We start from the raw sequence: 24344 nt of genomic DNA, 5'->3' as shown, positions 1-24344 counted from the left end.
AGAAATGTCTGAGTAAGCAGAATGTAGGAATTGCACAGAAAGTGTTTTAAAGAAGCCCACATTTGATATGGTGTAATCTGGTTTTTTTATTGGATTTACTGCTTTTTGTTGCCGAGGGGAGCCGGCGTCCCAAAAGCAGCCGGACTTACTTCCAAGGTATTTTTGTTCCACGAGCCGTGAATTCGGCTTTACGAGCCTTATAAGGTCAGATTTTTGCAGATATGGCTGATGTGTTTTTTAAAATGTTGAACTTTGGTGGCGGCGTGCTTTTGGAAGGGCGCCTGATTTATTTTTATGTTTTTTAGCAACACAACGGTACTGAGATAAATATAGGCAGGTAGAAAGATGGTGGGCTTAGTGGCAGTGTTACTGTTTCATACCTCTCACAAACTCACAACTTAGCAGTCTGTCACAAAAATAAAAAATAGTATTTTCTGCAAAGAAATTCAGTTTGATGTTGAAGTTCAGTAATCATTTTTTTTTATTCTCAGTGCATTTCAAACCACAAGATCTTTGATGGAATAGTGGTTTAGTTTGGTTTTAGTTCCACACTGCAGAGCATTTTGTGGCAGGTTTTTTTTTTAATTTAACTGGACCCTGAAGATTCAGATTCTTTCCTCAAGAATTTCACAGGCTATAGTCTTACTTCAAAAGGTTAGTACCACCTATTGGAAAAACAGCATGAAAAATAAAAGTCTTCTACAAAGTATTGCACATAACAAATTGTAGCTTTTTTTTTTTTTTTTGTCGTTTTTTTTTGATTGATAGTTGTACATGTTACTCCAATGACAGAGGTTCAAATACACTATATATTTGGAATACAAAAGGCAAATGTGACGAACATACAATCAAAAACAAAACAAAAAAATAAGACAAGAAAGAAAAACTGCTGAATTCAAATAAAACAAGAGCGATGAAACAAAAAAAAAAGAAATTAATTCTCTTTTTTTTTCACCCTAAAAAATAAATCTTCAGAAACTTTTACATCCACCCGCGGGTGACTTCACATTTCAACATCCGGCGGTAAAAACTTGTGCATCGCTAATGCTTCGATTCTCTTGCAAATTCATTATCTCTGAGAAAAAGAAAAAAAAAAAAATTGGTTAGCTTAGGTTAACGGAAGGTTTACGTAGGCTAACTGACGGGGAGTGTAACAAGGCAGAGGGACTGGTACATACTGTAAATATACACAGAGAGGCAGCATAAACCAATAAATGACTGCATTAGCTATTATTTCTGGTTCAGGTTTCCCGCAAGGAAAAGAAAAGATCTTTGCACCAGGGAGAGGAATGATTCAGTACACGCCGAGTGTGTTTTTAGTCTATAGGTGTTTGAGATTTAACATATTTTCTTCAAGTCTTTACAATATTACATTTTTTAAGTTTTATGCATTTTCCGAAATGATAATCTGCGCGACAACCCGAGTAGAAACCTGAGTAGACCAAACTAAAAAGGAAAGACGGATCCTTCGGTGCTCTGTGCAATTTTGTGTTTTTCAAAATGCCTTAAGTAATTTTGTGCTGTTGTTCTTCCCGGAAGGTGCTGACAGATTTTTTTTTCCTTTCAGCGTGAATGCATTTTTTTTTTTCTCTCTTTCTTTCTCTCCCCTCAGTGCAAAGATCCTTCAGGAGGGGAATCGAGAACCAGATCTGTACAAAAGTTCAAGATTAAAATGAAGCTTTGTATCTGTATTAAAATGGGAGGTCTGCAATGGGAGCTTAACTGTACAAAGACGACTTATATAGGAAAAAGTTCGGTACTGTATGAAAATAGATGTCTGCTGTGGATTTGGTTTCACAAATCCCTTTTAATGATATGAACTACTTTTATTTCTATTCGAATAAAATGAAAAACAAACGGACAAAAAACACACGCACGATGAAAAGCTTTAGATGAAACATGAAGCTGAGGCCCTGGTCTCAACATCACGTCTGATGTGATGCTGTTGGTCAAATTTCCTGCAACGCATGCGTACTGTATAACTGCAAATTTGAATGTGGATGAAGAGTTTTGATCTATTTTAATATGTCTGCTTTTGGGAGAAAAAAGAAGCGCTCGGAGCTAAAAATCTCGAGCGCTTTGACAATATTTAGATGTTTTTTCTCTTCTATGATTGAGGCCGATAAGGACCCTGAATAAAAAGATGGCAGTGTTATTTCGGCCTCATCATTTGATATGAAGTCCAAATTATACAAATAAGGTGCAATAAGAACTCACTTCGACTCACGCTCTCTGTATTTTTGTCTTTGTGGATAAAACAGGCAGTTAAGGTGTGTGATTTTTCCGTTCTGTGCGGCAAAGATCTGATCTCGTGCCTCTCAAGCTGCTCGAAAACATCAATTTGTGATTGCTACCGTTAAATATTCGCGTCGTTGTCACCCACACTTACGAGTCTAATTTTTTTTTTTTTGGATGCTGGGTTAAAGCAGCTATACAGCAGGTAAAAGCACTACAGAGAAGGTCCTGAGTGGATGGTCACTGGTGACAATTACACATAGGAAAAGTCCCGTGTTACACAGACATATTAAAATGAATGTAACAGTTGTCATACTTCTCAGATAGTCTGCCTTCAGTTGGTAATATCATGGCCCTCTATTGTTGTGAAGAATGTGATGTAGTTTTACTTGATGTGTTTGATGAGGAGACAAATCAGCCAGAGTTGAAAGATGGTTGTTGATGTTTCACAGGGCGCAGTTTGTTTCTCACCGAAGGATTCAGAGTTTGGACGTTTCGACCTCTTAACGTGATGTTGTGACGCATTTTATAATGTGTGGCAACAAATATTAGAGCTCTGATCCACAAAAGTAAACATTAATTAAGGAGAAATGAGAGTTAGTGTAGGTTTAAATCTCAGATACGCAAGTTCAGACAAAGGTTAATCGGAGCAGTTTTCGATTTTAGGGTAACTGCAGGTCAGTAAACGTCATTTCAGATGAGCTGAAGATGTTAAAAAACTGCTCTAAGGGTGTCGACACAACTTTAAAGTGTCCAGTTTCACAGCTTTAATTTCATTATCCCATTTTTGTAGAGTTATTTATTATCAAAGGTTGCAAATTATGTTTTATTTGCTCTTGTAATGGCAAAAACGTGTCCAAACTCTGTCGTTCACCGGCTCTGATGCTCCTGCAGCCAGCTGCCACATTTCACAGTGTCTGGAAAAAGAGCGCGACACTCGCAACGAGTCGACGAAGAAGTCTGGCTGATTTGTCGTCACCAAACCATCGGTCGCTTTGAGTTATTGAGTCAGTGACATGTTGTTTAACCATTGGCTACAAATTTTATCCAAATGAAATACTGTCCCCTGGTATTTACAGAAGAGGAGAAAGCTATAAACCCCCAACACCTACAAACTTACAGATGGAGCCATTGTAGAATTCCCATTTTTTTTTTTTTTTGCTGTACATCGAACTGCTCACTACGACCCACAACCCCCCAACTCGAGAAGATATTTGGGGAAAAAAAAAAACAGTTGCATTGTTTGTTTGTGCAATGATAAAGACGGAATATTTTTGCCGGAGAGAAATGCATGATGAAGACTGTAACTACAATGGCTGCCACTGTAAATGTATGATTTGTATAATAGCTTAGTATTTTCACCAGATGAAAGAAGTGTTCCTTCTTCTATGTAAAACTACAGCAATTATCATCAATAGTGAATACCAATAACATTATAGTCTTAATAAAAAAAAAAAAAAATCTAAACATTGACAGAGGAAAAAACTAATAATAATGTAACTTCCTCTGTAGAAAATAAAATAAAATCCAAATTCAAAAAATTGTAAGCCAAGAGTGCCTAGTGCAGTCACTAATGTACTGTAAACTGGTCTAGGACAGAGAAAGATAGATAGAGAGATAGATATAGATAGATAGACTGATTAGCTACTACTGTACAGTACGCCACAGACAACACACTCAAGGGTTCAACCTCCACACTTCAAATCCTTTCAGATACCTCTGTCTTTGTGCGGGTAGCGGGTTTTTCCCCGACACGGTCTCAGTGCTAGTTTTCTCTTTGACCCATAGTTTGCGGCTATGGAAGATGGGGGGATATGTGTGCTAAGGTGCATTTAAGTACCAGGAAACTGGTTTGATAAGGGTCGTCGGCTGTCATGGCTGCGTCAATTATATATTTATCTGATTTTTTTCAGCATGCAAAAGGGAAAATTTTCATTTTGGTGGCTGCGACTTTGGATTTTTGGACAGAAAGTAAATCATCTATCTAAATTTGTGTGACAGCCATATTTTAACATTGGAGTTAATAAGTTTTCTCATCAACAATGTTGACTAGTGCAGCTGAAAGATCATCAAGATGCTTTCTCAGAATTTCTGATTACTGAAGCGGGACATTCATTTATATCTCTAACTGGGTCGTGGGTAGTAATGCTCCACCTATAGTGCCTCGATCGTTTACCTCAACCGGGCCTCTAACTGAACCGAGAGGAACAGAATAAGCCAAAGTTGAACCCTATGGCACATTTTCCTTAGATAAGTGCACCCTGTTCGTTGTGATAAAGAGCTGTAATATATTCCATCAACAGCCTAAATCGATGTAGGAAACCTTTTTTTTTCATATCGTGGCTACACAAGGCTGTTTGATTCCAAGACTCAATAAACCATTTTCCTCTTTTTGTTAGAACAATGGCTGGTTTTTTCTGCAAAAAAGTAGCTGGTGGAACAGAAATCCACCAGCGTCTGACCAGAGGCTGGTGCTGTTTTTTTTTTTTTTGCCACTCTGCCTTTGAACAAGACAAAAGTGGGATGTGTAGTCACATGAATATTAAAAAAGGAAGGAAAAAAACAACAAAAAAAACAAAAACAACTCGTGAGTAATTCAGAAATAGATTTGAAATGTGATTGCTACCCTCGTAAGAAAACCACTAAGAGCAAACTACTTCCAAAGTATTCCTAAAAGATTTGAAACGGGAACATTTTTTTTTTTTTAAATCCTTAAAACCCTTATCAGTCCACCAGACAGACAGATAGACAGATAGACGAGAAAGCTAGCTAGCTTCAGAAGCATTTTTAGGAGGATAGGAGAGGAGAGGAGAGCGATCTCATGGAGAGCCTCCGCCTCATTCCTTTACATCATGGTTTCTACGATGGTGTGGGTCGGGGCCTTCATCAGCAGGCCCTTGTTCCCGTTGGGGTCCAGCGGGTAGGTCAGCTCCTTGGGGCTACGATGGTCTGCGGGACGGGAGCTGGCCCCGCCGCGAACCGGGGCGGCCACTGCCTTAATCCTCTGCAGGGAGGGAGGGAGGGACGGGAGAAGTGTGAGAGAAGGGGAGGTGGGAGAAAGAAAATGGAAAAAAGACAGAAAGAGGGTTAGAACAGTTACAAAAATCTGCATTTGAAGAGGTAAAAATTAGTTTGATTTAAAGATTTTTCTTTGTCTATGTCATTCAGAGGATCTTATGGTGTGTTTTGCATTAGTAGAAATATTCAACTTTTGTGTGTCGTGGGCCTTTTCCCCAAGCATTGTGTAAGTAAAGGCAGAAAAATGCCTTGGCATAAAGTTTCCGGACTAAAAAGTGGATCTATCTTCACTCCCATTTATCAGCCTGACTGCAGCAGCAAACGGCAGAGGTGACCTTCAATGTCTGGGAGGTGAAATGTACTTTAATTCATGAACATACAGAGGAAAAGGAAAATGGCGAGAACCAAAGTCTCTGATGAGTGCTGAGTTCAGTGAGAGGCTCAACTGAATTCAAAAACACAGATGCACCTTCAGTATGTGCAGTCGTATAGTAAACTAATCCGGCTGTTTGGGGCGGTTAAACACTCTCACGAGTAACGAGGATAAACAGATGACTCTGAAGTCAGAGGTAAGTAGCAGACGGAGACCCGACCAACCTCAATGAGCGGCCCGTCAGATCGGATGATCTTGATGACGACCACCATGGGGATGCAGATCATGGAGGTCAGAGCCAGAGTCCAACCGATTCCGACGGCCCAGTCAGGATACTCGTAGACCTTGTTGTACGTCAATGGCTTGTATTTGACCAAGGAGAAGATAAAGCAGCTCTGGAGAGGAAGAGGAACAAGCGCTTGAATACAAACTCCTGTCAGCGTATTAAAGGGATAGTGTTACAGTTACTGTTACAAGATTTTTAGTACATCATCCATAAAAGATTTGATGAAAATACTGCATATTAAACTTCAAGTAAAGTGACCATTTCAAAATGGTGACATGTCTCTTTAAGAAACTAGTGAAGCAAAAAAAATGCATTAAGGCAAAGATAACGGATCATGATGTCCTCCAGGAAGCAGATTTTATTTGGTTAAAAACAAAAATAAAAGAGGAAGAAGAGGTCACACTCTTGCCTCGGGTCAACATCTGGGCACTGAAGTTAACGGATGATTATGGTTTCCTGTTTATTACAATAAAACGCAGGCTCTCACCATGCACAGTAAAGGAGTGATAACAGTCCAGCTCCATTTCATCCAAGCATTTGGTCTGTAGCCCATCATGTCCTCAAGCGCATCGTAGAAATTATCAACGCCTGTGGAGACAGTCAGACACCTCCTGTTACTCACTGACTGAAGGCAGCAGGACGACTTACTTCACAACAATTGTCTGTGTATTCTCAAACGCAGAGGAAACAGCAGAGTGCTTCACATAGTGCATAAAAACACAACATGATAATCATAATTAAGACATTTTTAAAAAGTTTCAGTGCAGTTACATATTCAGTGTTAGAGCCATCTATCCTGGCATCTGCACGTCACATTCAGCGCATGAAGACATCACAAGACAATAAATGAACAACATTAATTTCAAAGTAATTGTTTAAAAATAAAACTCCTTTATAATGTTATTTTGTTAAAGAAAATATGATTAAATATGTTCATCCTCAACCTTTTGTTTCCATGACTAAGAAAAGACCGATGTCGTCAGACACTAACTGTGACTTTATCAACCTGCAGCATTGTCGACGAGTAAAGACGAGACTAAATTCACGTTTAAGGAATAAAAACTTTCCAAAATCTTTCTAATTTTCGTCGATGAATAGGGGATGAAATATCATTTCATTCATCACAGGCCGTTTTCTGTTTCCTGTGCTGTGCGTACCACATTATCAGGACTACAGCATCATTTCCATTCTGCAGATGGAAAGTTCATCTTGTACTTTGGACAACCAAAAAATTGCTTTCGTCTCCATCTCTCACTGTTTTATCTTAGTTTTAAAGAGAGTGCTGGGACCCAAGCCGGCTGCATCGTGTTGGTTCAAAATAAATATGCAAATTAGAGCTTGTTGCATGTCTGGATGCATCACAGTTAACACTCCACCAAAGTAAGTCCGTTCAGAAAACATCCCACAGGTTTATGCTCTGTTGTTTTTAAAGGACGGTACTCACCATAAACCCAGGCAACAGCTATACATTCAAAGAATGCCACCCACAGAAGGCACACACCGCTAGCTGCATAGTAATCAAACAGCTGGAAAACATACATGCCACCCTGTAGAGAGACACAAAGACAGAAAAGATTATCAGCTTTTGTTCCAGCTATATGCCAGATAACATTTGCTTTCTGCATGAAAATCTCATTTGCCTTCTCACATGCACCGAGCGCAGGAACGCTTAAAAAATTAAGCCGCAAAAGAGTGTAAATTATTCATGTAATCCTTGTGAGCTCATGAAATAATTATTATGATCACGACAATGACGGATAGACTAAATATCAACAAATGTGAGCGCTACGCGTCCACACGTGACGCCGCCGGCTGTGTCCGAGCGTGTGCGTACAAGCCCCGGGTGTGTGTTCACGTGCGTCATTGTCCGGTGTGAAAAAGTGTCTTAACAATCATGGGAATCCTAAACTTGAACCAGGCCACGGCAGCCATAAAAAGATGTTGTCATGGGAACGACGGAGGGAGGGAAGGGGGAGGGAGGGAGGCAGAAAATAGAATGACAGTGAGAAGGTTGGATGTTGTGTGAGAACAGGAGGAAGGCTGGGAGGGTCGAGAGGATGAGGATGGATGAAGAACGAGTTCAGAGTGTGAGAATAAGTGGAGAAACTGCACTTTTGCACTAGAAAAATCTAAATCAACACATATTTAACGGTCGCCTACGGATATTTCATGTCTCATTTCCTGTTTTTCAGGGAAGAAAAGGCCGGTAGCTCTGAGGAAATTACACATTTTATATTTATCATTTTGTTTGACACATGTAGAGCAACTGGTTAGGCGTAAGTGAAATACAAGTTAACCATCTTCAACAACAAGGAGGAAGTTATTGATAGTATCTGCTTCTTACATTTTTCAAACAACCTTTATCTGTTATGTCTGTTCGTGCAATGAATCTTGTAAAACTGGTCTCATCTGATCGAACCACAGTGGTTTCACTAAGTGGAATTTAGCTGGAACTCAAAGGCGGCATGACAACTCAAGTTCGTCTCCCACACAGAAGTTAAGACTCTTACAAGTGGCGAAAGAGTGAGAAATGTGTGAAAACATATCGGCTGTCTCTGTCTTGAAGATTTCCGGGAGAATGAAGTCACCACTTGTGATGCAACTAGTCTGATTTTCACAAAAAAAACCTGGAGGAATTACACATTTTACCACTAGATTCAAATGTCCTAAAAGACTCCACTTATTGAACTAAGAGCTTTTACTAAAGGTCAAAATTCACACTTTGAGGAGGCTCAATAGACCCGTCGCAGACTGCGCCATGCTTTGATTCGTCATATCAAGAAAGCTCAGACGTAAGCTGAGCATGCACGATACCAGAACCCTGGGACGTTATGACTGTTACGCTTGTATTTGTCCGCAGCGAGAAGGGTTTATCGGTAAAGGGCAAGTGTCGGGAGGATGATACAGCTCAATCATGTGTCTGTATTATTCTAGGGCGAGAGATAAATGTCAATAGCTTAATTTCCGAATTAGAGAAAAAGGTCGAAAAAGAGAGAATCAACATGGAAGAAGGTATGAGAGACAAAATGAGTTCAGAAGAGGAGAGAGGAAAAAGTGTGAAGACAGACGATGCAGGAGAATTAAAGGAGAAAGGACACAAAGGAAAAGAGTCAGAAATGATGAAGATGGGCGAAAACAGACGAGGGACAGATATAGGAAAGAAGGAGGAGAACGAGAAAGATTCGGAAAAGCTAAGTCAGGTCTACTGTTTCTATTAATACGAGGGGAAGGGAAGTTCTCATGACTTGACAGTATAAATAGCCCCTTGTCATCTCCGCAGGGACCGACACTATTAGCTGTCTGAACGTATTGAGCTGCGAGCTCGAGCCTGAAACGAGGTCAGCAGCTACAGTATATCTATACAATTAGTGACACTGGATAAATACTGCGATTGTTGTAGACCCTGTTTTTTCTTCTTCAACCATGAAAAAGTACGATGTCTGATGTCCACGGCGGTTCATTATGTTCTTCTGGCGTCAACACTGTTCCTATAAATGTTCTGGTCAGGATCTCTGGGTGTTGCTCCGTTATAGTTCATTACCTTGGTAACCATGGTGAGTCCAAGCAGGTAGCTGATGCAGCAGAGGATAGCGATGAAGACCTCTCTGCGGTAACCCTTCCTTAGGAAGGACGGATACAGATCCACCAGTGATGTGATCTGCCCTTCCACCTCCACAAACTGCAAGGGGGGGAAACAGACACACAAAGCTTCTTGGTTCTCAGGCTTTCAGGTTTTCTTTGGTCAAAAATCATCACTGATGTTACTGAAGTCTGACTTCTCTTGCTGTTGTTTGGAACCACTTCCTGGTAAATTTGACTAAAGCAGCTTTAATTTAATCAATTTATTCATAATCCATTATGTGGGAGTCAATGGCCATGCTAATGTATGTAATGTATAGCCCATTAAAGACTTACTCTCCCCAAACAAATCAATAAATATCCGGTAACATCAGTCAGCTGATCATCTTCATGCACAAAAGGATAAGAAGTGCAGCTGAAGGCGCCCAGTAAGCTCTCTGTGCCATTTTCTAAGTTTTGTTTTTCTTCCTTTGGATGTGCACAAGTCGAGAAAAGAATCACTGATCCCACATTTGACTCATTTCGATTGATTTAAAACCTAAATCATGTTGCACCTGCTAGCTCACCTCATCCCTGAAAGGTTTTCAAAGTATCAAACCTCATTAAAAGGTTCAACATGTAAGAAATAGCATTCTCTAAAATAGCATGCAAATCACCACACTAACCGCTAACTGCTGCTAACTGTAGGTGCTGTTAGCTAGTTGCCTCAATTAGCCATGCAGCTGGCAGCAGGGCCGGGGCTAGCTGATTAGCATGCTAACTCCAGCAGATATTTCTGCAACTCAATACATAAAGGTCTTTAATATAATGTCAAAACAGTTGTTTCTTCTCATTCTGTTGATCACTGAAACCAAATTTCTTTTGTTTTGTTTTCTAATTTGTCTTCATCAGCACTTTGTATTTTGTTTTGCTAAAAACTGAAAGACATACTGAGACTCGCATAACAACTCTGTGCACAGGCTGCCACTGTTGAAGGATGAGCAGTTAAAAGCAGCCGTTTGGCAGTTAATCTGATGTTATCACCACTTCCTTAACGTCTCTAACAGCTGCTGAATGAATGTGTCCGCGTTTGTGCTAACCTGACTGTCGAGGCCAAGCAGCAGCAGCATAATGAAGAAGAGAATTGCCCAGAGTGTAGGAAAAGGCATCATGGTTACAGCCTTGGGGTAGGCAATGAATGCCAGGCCTGGACCTGCAGAGGAGGGGAGGTTTGGGGGGAGGGGGAGAGCAGACAGAGGGGAGGGAGGGGGAGAGGTGACATTAGTATCGTGATAAGCTCATCGGATCTGCATCCCTGTGGGAAGAAAGGGCCCCAAACAATGGAGACGCAGAACCAGAACACGAATGCATGGTCAAAACCTCGACTGTACTGCGAATAGTTGTTCCTGTGAGTGTGTTGTGTGTTTGTGTAACGCTATGTGTTGTCAATATACGGCTATTAAGTACGTCTAATCCTTACTTACCTGCTAATTATGACATTTTATACTAACTGTCTGCACTTAACACACGACACAATTTCATATCTTCTACAAGGAAGTAATGCAAAACAGGACAACTGAACAATGAGGAACATTGATAGTGTAATATATAAAATGTAAATTATTCTGAGTATCGTGTAACAGCATCTCTGTGGAAGCAAGACATGAGAGTCATTGTAAAGCATCCCATAAATGGAAGTGTGTACAGTGTGTAGTGGATCGTAACTAGAGCGTGTGTTGTGTGCAGCACTTACAATCAAAATATACCTGCTTTAAAGGTTGCTTGATTCACCTTCCCAGGCAGCTGTGAAGCCTTCAAGATGGAGGCAACCAACTGCTAGAAAAGGTAAATCAAGTGCATCTTTAAATAATTTAAGTTTGACAGCAGCTACGTCACTCGAGCCATTTTGCATCCCTGCCTCGAATTAAGCGTGATCCTTTTCTATGAGGAATGCAAAATGGCCGTTGCAAAACAGCAGCAGATGCAAACCGGGATGTCAAATAAAAAAGCAAAAGGCTTTGTTTGTTTTTTTGTTTTGTTTTTTTTCCCTGAAGTGTAATTTGACATTGGGAACTGTAAAACAGAAGTCAAGAAACAACGAAGCAGTCGAAACAGCAAAACAGCATTGCAGTTGATAGCGAGGTACATAAATATGTTCAGTTTTTTGTTGAGAAATTATGACAAGGCATCCAACCAAACACCGCGTTGACTCGAAAAATAGCAACATCTTCCATTCCCTGAGAGGGGAAATGCTAGCAAAACAGTCATGAAGTAGGATTCACATCAAACAGTGTGAGAAGTCATTGCTTGACTGTACAAAACATAAAAAACACTACATTTTAAAAACTTTTTTTTTTCTTTTTCTTGAGTCAACAGAAGCCAAAGCATGTGTGCTTACACTGCACTGTGAAACACCACACTGTGATCTGTGTGTATTCAGTCAGCGTAATATCTAATGCTGAGAACATGAATTATCATATCTCTAGTTCTTCAGAGTCAAGCAGTCACAGTTAAAGCAGACTTACTTGTTCCTAGCCGGGGTAGTAGCACTATCTGTGGGCCTGCTGACCTACTATGCTCTTTAGGTTCTCAGCACATGGACACACTTATTCAGGCTTCATTAGGGTTTCATGCTCTGTCTGATAAAAATCTTCTATTCTTTGGTCAGCCCACCCAGCATCAACACACTTGCCAAACACAACATTGATACAGCACATTTCTGCAAAGATTAATTTGGCACTGGATCTAAAAGTGAAGAACATTGTCCAATATTGACTGAGCTGGCGGCACGGAAAGTGTTTGCTAAATTTGCTTTTGTAACACTGGATGATCTCGGGGGGCCGTAGATGAAGCCTGGGTCTCACAAAAAGCACTTGATGCTAATCATCTCATTGTTCTGTTATAAAGCAAAAATGACAGCGCATCTTGTTTGTCATCAAACGAGGCACAAACGTGAAACTTAATCTCTTAAGGATGTAATTGAAGCATGTACAATCCAGAAAAAAAGAGGAGATTTTCAAACAAGCCCCAAAAACTTTCAGATCTCTGTCGGTGTATTAACACCTTTCTTTAGGTGTAACAGGTACTTCTAAAGAATGAGTCAACAGTCAACTTTAAGCTGCTTTGGGATCTGAAAAACAAGCATCAGCGAAATCCTTGTGTGAATCTATCAGAAAGTCACGCTTAATCCCACCTTAAACTGGGCTTAACTTTGTCTCCGCACATAAACAGTGTTGCTTACGCAGCCTTGTAGAGTCACTGTAAACTATCATAAGGTGACACTGTGACTCAAAGTCCCATCAACAAGATGTTTGGCACTAAAGAGTTGAAGCTTTTCCAGAGCACTTCAGTCTCGTGTGATCATGAATACACATTTTAAAACTGAGATACAGTCTTTCTCTGGCTCTATCATAAATCACAAATAAGATAAAAAGCTGCCAGTTACAGATGCTGGAATTTATATTAAAAAAAATACATTTTAACCCCCATGAGCCAATAAATCACTCGAACAGACAGGAGCCACAACAATGGTGACGTCAGTTTGTCACGTGCGGAGGAAATAGGAACCTCAGAGATAAAACTCTGGTAGCGTGTTCAAGCTAGGACACTGGCACAAGATTCACTGTATATCACAAACCTAGTTGTAAGTTTAAATTCGGCCATTAGTCTCTAAAAATGAAAAAAAAAAAAAAACATCTGTATCGTAGCACTAATCCATCCAACTTTACTTAAAATGATGCGCTAACCAGCCGACCAAATATGTCCATATTCTCTCTCACATTCTGCTTTCGTCAAGGAGTGTTTGATTGCGGAAACTTCCATATTCCGATGCCGTCATTTGTAATTAATCAAAGGAATCAATGAATGAATGAAACGTATTGGCCAATTCTCTCTTGGGTTTCGTTGCTGTTTTTCTTTGTAATAACTGTTTTTTTTGTTGTCTTTTTTTTTAAATTTGTTAACCAGGAAGCAGCGCCCACCATCACTGCCGCCTTTACAGAACCCTCGTACCTGACTCTGCCACATCAGCAATGTCCACCCCTTGCTCTTGTGCCATGAAGCCCAGGACGGAAAATATTGCGAAGCCAGACACAAAACTGGTACCACTGTTGAGGGCTCCCAGCAGCAAACAGTCCCTATGTCACACATATGTCATGAGGAGGATTTGTTAATGAACACACAAGGATCCCGCTCTCCCCTACAGCTAAACCCCTCACTGAAAACTGAGGCCTCACCTGTAGCAGTTGTATTTGTACTTGTTGTAGCTCCCCAAGGACGTCATGGCGCCCAAACAGATGGCATAGGAGAAGAAGATCTGTGTGCCGGCATCAATCCACACCTGTCAGGGAGGGTGAGAAAATGGGGACAGAAAGGCTGAGGCCTGCTGATGAGGGGAGCACATGAGACGCTAGGAGACGAATTACATCCGTGGGTAACGCTAATATGGACGAGGTGAGTCGGGTCGGCGCAAGTCTAGCAGAATCTAGGCCTAGCAGAGATGCGTTGGTGAAGGTTCGGCTTGGACATTTCCATGGATGGACTGCCTAAAGGTTCGATCAGACTGAACGCAGGTTTAGTCTGGGTTTGTTAAAATGTTTTTGTCGTCTCAAACACCTAACGAACCAACTGGACTAATTGAAGATGTAGCAACTTACGCAACGACTACATGTGCCAATTGTGTGTTAGGGTTCGGTCAGTTTCTGGTTCGGTGTACCATCTTAAACCGGTTTGATTTTATGCAAACCGACTGTCGGTGTAGGTGGAAAGAGTTAGCATCGTGCTGATAGTTAGCAGGAGCCCGTGGTTAGCCGATTCACCAACTGATTATACACCGAAATTGTAAAAAATGGCATCTACTTCGGACACTTTCTGTGCAGACAAACATTTTGACTAGTTCAACAGGGAGCGGTTCACAATGAAGCCCACTAATGGGTTTTTTTGCACTGAGGCAGCACAGGGGCACCTACCTCTGGGTCCTTCAGGCGAGTGAGGTCAGGGTAAAGGTAGAACTTGATTCCCTGGCTAGCACCCGGCAGCGTCACACCACGAATCAACAGCACAATGAGCATGATAAATGGGAACGTGGCTGTGAAGTAGACCACCTGGAGAGAGATCACAATACAGAAAACACATTATGGAAACACTGCGGTTTGTTGTATTCTACAAGGACAGTCTATTATGTAGTTGTTGAAGCTTCAGTTTTAAATATGGTCTGCCTTGGCCATGACATGGACGTTAACTTGCGATTGGCTAATATCTTTGGTGTCATCACAGGCAATTATGTTTGAGAAATGTGTGCACTCTGGAAGTTGTTTTTGGATTATGACAAACAGACCACAGGCTGTCACTTAAATCAATAGAGTGTGTATCAGTATCTGTTATTTGGAAAGCGGTGACCACACTTGGCCTTGTAGGAGTGACTTTATTACCAGAGTTACAAAATGGAGCAACCAAAGAGCATAAATCAGGCCGGACCAATCAATACAGAGTGTTGAGGCTATAAAAAGAGTAGTCTGGGATTGATTGAGCTGCTTCTGGTCTCGGGTGAGTTGTTGTTGTTGTTGTTGTTGTTGTTGTTGTTGCTGTAGCAGCAGCCGAACAAGGTCGGAAAATGTTCCCATTTCATCCGTGGCTAAATCCATCCTGTAATAATCTACGAGGGGGGATTTATGTCCCGGTACCTCTTGAATGCTCAGCTGTTAAACATACAGTATGAATATTGTAGGTATTGAAGGTGAAAAAAAGATGTTCTTTTGCAAGATCGCAAAAATTTTGAAAGATCCTGAAAGCTTTTTCATGAAGGTCAATGTTCTTGCCAGGTAAATTCGGCATGGTTGATGCTCAGATGGGGTGATGGGGAGGGACACTGCACGAGGGAGGGACTCCATCCAGGGCTCCAGGATCCACACTGGCCCCCACAATTTGGCCACGCTTTACTTAATAGCATACCTGCTAATAGCTCAGGTAACACAGCTGACGCCACATGAAGTTGGAGAGTTAGGTAAGCTTATTAAGCTAGTTAGCCTTCTGATGTTAAAACAAATGTTGTAAATGTAATCTATATTTTTATTTACATCTAGAACAGTTTCTCTTCAATACTAATTCTTCCCATTAGCCAACTTTTCCCCTCAAAATATTGTTAGCATTGGTAGCATTGGTAGCAAAAAACATGCTGTGTGTTGGTATTAGCTTGGAACCCAAAAATTAGCAATAACATTGAGACAACAGTAGCTAGATTTTGACCATGACCATGGACCATGAGCAAGGAATAGTTTTCAGCAAACAAACAGAAACACTCCTCCCAGTTTATACAAACTACTATGTACTTTCTTCTTCATAGGGAGCTCAATAAAACCTCTTGAGTGTGAGCTAGGTTAGCAAGCTACTGTTTAACTTCCATATATAGAAGTATATTAAACCCTTTGCTTGGACGGATATCAGTTGATCCATTTGTCTGCAGAAAAGCCGTCTATCTTTGGGAGGACTCACAACAGCAAAGTAAAACCAGATGTTGCCCTGACAGTATTCTATTCTTCCCTCTCACATGTCTGTAGTAAATTAACTAAATTCAAGTCATGCCTCAATTATAATCTGAGAACCCCCCTCAGTTATGGCACATGATGTACAACGTTGCAGATTTCTTGTGTCTTTTTTTAATTATTGTGATGTATGAGCTGAAAAAACTGATTCTTCCAGTTCCAGTTATGTTCGAACAGAAGAAGTAATTTAGACCCAAACATTGCAAGCACATGCACTTGCCACTACCTTAAGCCCACCCAGGCCTGCACTCAGCTCGAACATAGCCCCTATTGTTCTCTTGGCCAGACCGCAGTGAAAAAAATCATATGAGTGTCACCCAGTCGGGGTTTCTGGCAGACACTTTGATACAGCAATGATAAAAGTGGACAAGTCGGTTCTTGTACTTTTTTTTCTCTTTTTTTCTTTGAGTTCAGCAAGTTCAACAGTGTAAAACACAACCAAAAAAAAAGACAGAGCACTGAAACATGTGTTTACCTTGCCAGTGGACTTGACTCCCTTCCAGATGCAGAAGAAGCAGATGACCCAGACGACCAGTAAACACAGAGCCAGGTCCCATTTAACAGGGCCAATGTCCTCGATACCATTGGTGATACCCAGCACATTATGTCTGCAACACAAGAGGAAATCTCTGTGAGTGTGTGTGCTCAGCCGTGACAAACAGCAAGACAATTTTCACTTATTTCAAGTCAATCTCTGTTCTGTTTTGTAGGAATGGGCGTATGCACGTCTGTGTGGGGGTATTTACATGTGCAAAGACCAAATAACTGATATGTAAGTGACTTCCTGTGTCCTTGGGACAGTTGAACAGGTCGTCTTTGGTGGGTGTCAAAAGACATACAACATTTTTAAGCTTCTTCCAAATGTGTCCAGGTCCATTTACAGTCTCTCTTACTGCCAGCCAATCAAAATCAAAGTGAACAACACTGTGTTTAACTTCCTGCGCTGGCCTACACAAAGTGGTAGATTACCATCCAAATTGCAGGACACATGAACATTTTTGTGTTTGGTTATGCAAGTGAGCAGGTACGTGTGGTCTTATGTAACTCACTCCCAGAACTCGGTGACGGGGGAGGTGAAGTTTAGGTTGGAGGCGTTGGCAGCCATCCAAAGGGATTTGTTCTTGCGGACGGTGTCCTCGATGCAGCGATCGGTGTTCCAGGGCTGATTGCACTTGGCCCAGGGCAGCTCCGTCCGAAAACACTGAAAATGCAAAAAAACAGAAGCGTTTTCAGCGTCATTGATTTCTGTAAGAACATTGCTCATCCTGAATTTGATGCCAGCAAACACCCTTCAAACAAGCTGCGACGAAAAAACACCTGTTGGGGAAAAATTCCACAGGTGAACAGGTTCAGTGGTAACAGGTGATGGTGTCATGAAGGGGGCGACCTCGAAAGACTCAGTCGTTCACAAACAGGTTCAACACTTTGTCGTTACTACACGGGCTCGGGAACACTTCGGAAAACTTTTTATTGGACGATACATCCCCCTTGTAGAAACGCCATCCCCCACTTTTGATTCCCGGGTAGCAGAGAGAGTGCAGGGACGGGGGGGCTTGTTTAGTTTGATGTTCTTCTAGTCCGCCTGACTCACTGATCCTTTCTCTGACCGACGGTTGTGCCAGTTAGAATCTAAAGCCTGGACCGGACCACGGCTCTGATACCAAAAGAACCCAAAAACATGAGTTTGCTAGTCATGGGTGAATTAAACAAACACTTTTTTGAGCGGGGAACGTACGATGAGCTGAGAAGTTATTGATTTGAATCCTGCAAGCTTTGACCTGATACACTGACACACACCTACACTTTCAGTATGCACACTCACACTCATCTTTTTGATGAGCGAGAGAAGAAGACCGTGACGTATCTTCACACTACAGTGTGACGGGTATCTGGGACACTAGATAGGCCAACTGTGACCTGATACACTCCTTTTACATTTACATGACTGTGGTTTACACTGTGTGTTGTGTGCTGGCAGGGGAATTACAATTTCCATTTTATCATCTCTTCATTTGGCTGATCCTGATACTTTTACGAGACAACCTTGAGTTTCTGCAGCACTGACATTCCAGCCAGCCAGAGAGCCGAAGAACCAGAAGTCACACTGCCCTGATAAATATCCTGAAGTATCTCTAAAATGTAAGTCATTTGTGAAGGAAGTGTGAGGGGAAGAAAAGAAAAGAGAGAGGACTCTTAAACCTACCTGGCACAGGTAGTAGAGACCCCAGGCCAGGATGACGATGTAGTAGATATTCAGCAGGGACACGATCACAATGGAGGCGTAACCAATACCTGGAGAGAGGAGAGAGGACAGAGGAGAGAGAAGGTCAAGGTGATGATTCAAAAAGACATCAACAGTCCGGTGAAGTGGCAAAGAACGACTGAAAGACAAAATGTGATCTTGGCTTCAGCTGAAACACAATAATGTCCTAAACTGAAACCTCTTTAAAATAACATATACATTTTTTTTATGTTGAAATAACATCAGACATCAAACATCAGCTCTGGGCCTCACAGAAGCTGCAGATGTTTCCCCTTTTCCTCATGTGACTGACGGATCCCTGTCAACTTCCCCCTGTATTTTTCACCATATTAGTCCATGTGATGTCTCAACATTTTACAAGAGGAAGGTTTTTTTAGGTGGTGGATTTTGATTGGCCAGAAAACAGGATGTAAAAGTGGTCGGGTCATAATGAAACGTTCGTGACACGTCTCATGAAGTGAGAGCAGACACAGACTTTACAGGCTAAAAGGATAAAGTGATTTTGATGAAATATCAATATTTCAAGCTTACATTTGGTTACTTTTCCTGGTGGAAATGTGTGTAGTACATGATAAATGGTGTCTTTTTGGTGATTTCTTTAAAGAATACATGCCTTTCAAACCTGCCTGCAGATTTTGGGGTTCTTCATGTTCATGCTGCCAGAAACATGTGTGTTCAAACCAAAGAGACAAAAAGTTTCCAAAGATAACCACCTCGGAGTAAATTACAAGAAAAGGTGTATGAAATGATGTAAAATATGGAATACTGAACTGAACCTGGGTCACACAAAGGGTAAAAGATAAATCCACCTGACCCGCATCCCGTTCTTCAGTTTACTTTTCAGATACGACTTCCTGTTTTGGGGAAATTTCTCTTTTTTCCTTTTTATGCTGAAGAAACACTGTGTTCATTGTTCGCACTGTGTAACACTGTGCACAGTTTTATCAGTTGACATTCAGAAGAGAGAGTATCATCCGTGTTGATATTCCTGTTCATAAATACCCTCAGTCTGTTTATCCGACTGAAGGTTTAACGGCAATCATGTTTTAATTCCTTTAACCTTCACTGGCGTTGCCCCGCGCTCCAACTTGGTTTGACGTGTTTGGGAGACGGTTGAGCCGACTTTCATTGCGTCGGTACCGGCCTTGAGACGGAGCTGCTGGTAAACACAGGATCAAGAATGCGTGTGTGTGTGTGTGTGTCTGCGTGTGTGTGTTTTGACTACACAAAGTTATAAAGATAAGAAAATCCTCCAAAATGGAAAACAGGTGTGGCAGCTGGGATTTGGGTCAAGATTTGAACACGGATTAGGTTTTAGGTCAAAGGTTAAGTAACAATTGTGAAGGCCCTTATAAGTATATAAATACATTGTGTGTGTGTGTGTGTACTTTCTGTCCGCATACACAGCCAACAGAGGCCACTCATCCAAATTAATGTCCTTCAACGTCATTGGCCATCTGTGTGTGTGTGTGTGTGTCGGTCTTGTGAACAGTCTGCATAAATCTGAGTGTGTCTTAATGTGTGTGTGCGTGTGTGTGTGAATGTGTGAATTATTCCAACACCGCATCATGTCCTTTTAATTACTCAGCTAATTAGCAGCTGCCAAGCCCCTGCATGTCTTAAACACACACACACACACACACACACACACACACAGTCAGTCTCTTGCACAGATCACATGGAACAGTGCTGATCAAACAAACAGATGTGTCCTCCTCCATGATGTCACTTCTCGTGGTCATCTGCTGACCTCGGCTGACCTCGCTCGCTCTGTTTACATTAACGATCGATTCCTTTTTAAAAACGCACAGACTCATTGTGAACTGCACATGTGATGATTCCCAGAGGAAGAAGAAAAAAGTCTCTTTAAGGGTCCGAGACTGATGAAAGAACTGCCTGTGATATCATTCAGTATCAGGACGATGTGAAATGCCGCTATTGGCCTTTTTCTAACATGTTTCACATCATATCTATAACAAACAGCGTCAGTGTACTCTGAAAAACTGGCTTGTGTCTAAATCAAGACACAAATTATGACTGTTGAGCATACTGAAATAGGATTTGGGCTTGACGAGCGACCCCGTCACGTTGGACTGACCCTGTGGGGATGTTGGAAAAATAAAATCATGCAGTCATTGAGTGTGTGGTGTTGGAAGGATTCTGATCCAGTCCAACATTTAAATGACTGTACTTGCCTGAATATTATCTGTAGAGATTATGTTTATAAAGAGGGCGTTGTACTATCTACTTGTGTCTTTTAGAAATGATTTTTTAGATACCTTTAAAGGATAAGTTCACCAACATGTGAAGATTTTAGTCTCTTCACCCTCATGCTGATGGAAAAGTCATGTGAAATACTTTTGTGTATTTGTAACTGACCTTAATACTATGTTGTATGTTCAGTATTCTGCAAATCTGTTTTAAGTGCTAAATAAATAAAGTCACCATCATTATTATTATAATCCAGGGTTTAACTTTTACGCAGTCACAACAGCAGATGTTCTCTTTGCACTGAGGGTAACTTGGGTACATTCACATCATTTGTGCACTTGGGAGGAATAATAAAACCAGAACTGGGCGAAGAAACCACAAGCAAATGTTAAACTGTGGTAAAATCTGAGTGAGAGAGCAGTAATTATTCTATAATCCACCTCATCGGGTTTAAATACCGCAGCTCTCCACGCACCATCTCACCCAAATTTAGCGTTTCTTCTCCAGTTTTTTCCGTGTGGCGTAAAAAAAGCGGCGAGACACACTGTTCCCTGTATGAGCGCTGCTTTTCTGTTTTGGTGTAAGAACACGTCAAGAGTAATTTGGCAGTTGCCGAGCTACAGGACTCTTAATAACAGTCTAGCGAGTATTTTCGACGCTTTTGCTCAGTCAGTCAATATGTGCAGTTATTTGTTGGTGCGTTTAAAAAATCTTTAGGTTTGTTTCCAGCTGGAGGGACGAGGATAATCACATGTTGCCGGATGATTAACGATGTTGTTAACATTCTGTTCATGGTGTCATGTTGTGTTTGACACTTCGGTTCGGTTCCAGGTTTTCAGCCTGTGTACATCTTTGCTTTTGCTGCAGCAGCTGATAGAAGCAGTTAAGTCACAGTTTCTCACATCAATGCACGGCCGCTTGAACACTTTTTCAGTCGCATTTCTCTTTGTTAGCGAGTTGGACGGCGCAGACACAGACTTGACTGACTCTGTTGTTTCACAGCGAACACGAGACTCTTTTTGATCCCTGAAAAATCAGAGATGTGGGCAGCAATTCAGATGTCTGGAAGCGGACTAATCACATGTCTGGATCCTCCTTCTGTCCCTCGCTCTCTCTCATCTCTGATCAAATCCATAATGCTAGCACAACAAAGCTTCGCATTGATGTCTCCGAATCATGTGCACTCAAAGGTTTTTAATAACATAAATAAGGTATAGAGTGAGCGCTCTTTCTTCTCCCTCCCTCCTCCCATCTTTGTTCTCCCTCTTTTCTCGCCTCAGTCCTTTTTTATTATTTCATTCTCTCCATTTCTCAGTCCTCCACGACTGACTCATCCTTTCCCCCTCGGTGTCGTCCTCCCCTCCTTCCTTCCATCACCATCACCATCTTTTCTTTGCCTCCCTCTCCCACCTTTCTCTCGCCCTTTATCAATCCATCTCTCGGGCTCCCTCAGATCTCGCTGCTCTGCTTTTCTTTTTCTTTTTCCCCCTCCCTCCATCTCTCTGATGTGTTGCCGCGCTGTTGCCGTAGCAACGTGTGATTTGGGACACTGTGTACACCGTCTCGTTTTTGTGTGTGTGTGTGTGCATGAGAGAGAGAGAGAGAGAGAGACGGGCGGGGGCGGGTTAATGTGTCTCAAAGAAAGACTGAATGTGTTTATATGTGAAGGTGAGAAGAGAAGCGTCATTAAATAATTAAATGAATAAAACGACGAGCGGTGAAATTACTCCACTAAATGTACGAACGTGAGGGTAGAACTGAAAAAGAGGTTTGTGCGTTTGCTCGAGACGAATTGTCTGTACGAACGTGAAGAAGAGAAAAGAAGACAGTGATGAATACATTAACCTTATTCAGCTGTTGTCGAACAGCAGGAGAGGGGGAGGTGAGAAGAAACCGACGAGGGAATACGGAGAAAGAGAGAGAAGCTCGGGGACGGAAGGAAAAGGAGGAGATGCACTGAAGAAAAAGGAGAGGACGGACGGGCGAAAAAAACAAAAACAAAAACAAAACACGTCTCGATCCGACACGAGACATCTAAGAAGTCTGGATGCCATTTTTTTTCTTGGACGAGCGTAGAGTATTTTCTTCACGGGGAGACGAGGTGAGAGCCGGAGAAGGTTACAGCAGAAGAGAGGCCTCAGTGTGTTGGTGTACCAGAGCAGGGCTGGTTGCCTGGTAACGCCTCAGCAGTCTGATTGGAGGGAGCGTGGCGTGACTCAGCCTTATGTTGCACAGCCATTCCTCTGTGAAAAGCAACAGAGGTCTGGAAAAATTTAAAGCCAGCAGTTGAACAGGAAAAAGGGCTGGTGACACTCAGTCGAACCGGTGAGATGTGACGGAGCTACAGTCAGAGACACGGGTGGAGCAAAGGTTCAAGCAGCTGTGTTTGTTGTATTTGTGTGTAATGTAGACAATAAAGAAGAGTTTTATGCATGTGAATGTAATATGTGTTTCATTTGACCAGGATGTCATCAAGGCTTTAGATTTTGGCGTTTTTACCCTTTGTGAAGAACAGAAAAATAATTTCTTGCTGCTATAACTTTTTTGTTTTTGGCCTCTTGTGGGCAGCGAAAACAAGGTGTGAATGAACACTGACATATCATCACCTTTTAAGTTGTCCTGTTAGCAAATGCAGCTTATTTACACAGCTCTCTGTTCAGTATTCTGCCTTTTTGTAGCTCTGTTTTTAATTTTTTCTATAATCTCCCAAAGGAAAAGAGGCTCGTTAGCTGTCTCAAGTTGAGGTGGGCTACAGATTCAGGTGATGTTGTCTCATTGTTTTTACACAAAAGTATTGATTATAACCTCTTTAAGGGAAGACAAACTAGTATTGAATAGTATTATTGATAATATAGTATAGTATTGATAATATTTCTTTCATCTCTGTATTCAATTCCTCAAATTTCCATAAATTTGCTAATCTGAAGCGCCATATGGATTGTTTTTGGAACCGCTAGAAACTGTTTGTGCAGTTGATTGGACAAACAATCTGTGTATCAACGTCCGTCACTGAAAACATCTTTTCCCCATCGAGAAAAGCCTGCGGTTCTTTGCTCCTGTTTCAGTGAAGAAACACTTACCGAACCATTGTTGTTTTCATCCGACTGTGTGTCTCTCGCTGGGCGTCACACCTAAACTACGGCCCGTAGCTGCCAGCAGTGCCGACGCCTGTGTGTTCGGCCAGAAGTGCAAGGCTGGCAAAATGGATTTGTGGGATCACATGATCAGTTGATTGTGCTAATCCAGCTGCTTTGCAAGGTAATAAAAATGTGCAAGATTTTTAACAACCATGCATCTTGATCAAGTTATTAAAACTTTAAAAGCAATCTGGGAACCGTAAACAACATTTATGGCTCGATTTTCGGTCTTTTGGAGGATCAAATTCAGTTTTTATAGCCCGTGAAACTCACATACACTTCCAGCTAAATCTTAATGTGTTTAAGTAGTTCGTTCTGTTCCCTTGTGATTGTAGACCACAGTTTTTTAAAATAGACTCTGTCTCCACGGTGCTAAGCGAGGGGTTTCCAGGAGCAGAGTCTAAAGAGTCCCCCCGTGAGACGAGACACACCAGGGACACCACTGATGAGCGTGAATACACCATCCACCCACCACTCCAACCTCCACAACAACCCTTTTTGTTATTACTGACATTACATTTGCTCAAAAGGTCATCAGTTCAGTACAGCAGCTTTTGGTGAGGGGCTACGTACCAGTAAAGATGGGGCAGAGCTTCTCCCAGCAGGTGATGCCACCCTCAGAGGTGAACTGACCCAGGGCGACCTCCAGGAAGAAGACTGGCAGACCTCCGCCAAACAGGAAGATGAAGTAGGGGATGAGAAATGCACCTGGGTGGAGGGAACG

The 24344-nt window shown here is 41.6% G+C and overlaps 1 protein-coding gene across 1 annotated transcript in view; it reads right to left on the bottom strand.

The window, feature by feature from the left end:
• Positions 1-218: 218 nt before the first annotated feature.
• Positions 219-24344, bottom strand: part of LOC311254962 (sodium- and chloride-dependent taurine transporter-like) — a 35315-nt gene continuing 11189 nt past the window's right edge. Inside the window, exons 3-15 of the mRNA XM_084349053.1 lie at positions 24194-24328; positions 18213-18301; positions 17059-17210; positions 16485-16617; positions 14438-14572; positions 13706-13809; positions 13482-13606; positions 10571-10683; positions 9454-9591; positions 7357-7459; positions 6400-6500; positions 5851-6021; positions 219-5239 (exon numbers count right to left, since the gene is read on the bottom strand). Of these exons, the coding sequence (XP_084205179.1) occupies positions 5081-5239; positions 5851-6021; positions 6400-6500; positions 7357-7459; positions 9454-9591; positions 10571-10683; positions 13482-13606; positions 13706-13809; positions 14438-14572; positions 16485-16617; positions 17059-17210; positions 18213-18301; positions 24194-24328 (1658 nt within the window). The 3' untranslated portion in view covers positions 219-5080. The remainder of the gene's footprint in view (positions 5240-5850; positions 6022-6399; positions 6501-7356; positions 7460-9453; positions 9592-10570; positions 10684-13481; positions 13607-13705; positions 13810-14437; positions 14573-16484; positions 16618-17058; positions 17211-18212; positions 18302-24193; positions 24329-24344) is intronic.

This window comes from Pagrus pagrus (assembly GCF_965226575.1).
Source record: "Pagrus pagrus genome assembly, chromosome: 3".
Classification (NCBI taxonomy): Eukaryota; Metazoa; Chordata; class Actinopteri; order Spariformes; family Sparidae; genus Pagrus; species Pagrus pagrus.
Note: the sequence above shows the minus strand (reverse complement) of the source record. Positions and strands in the feature narration are given on the sequence as shown.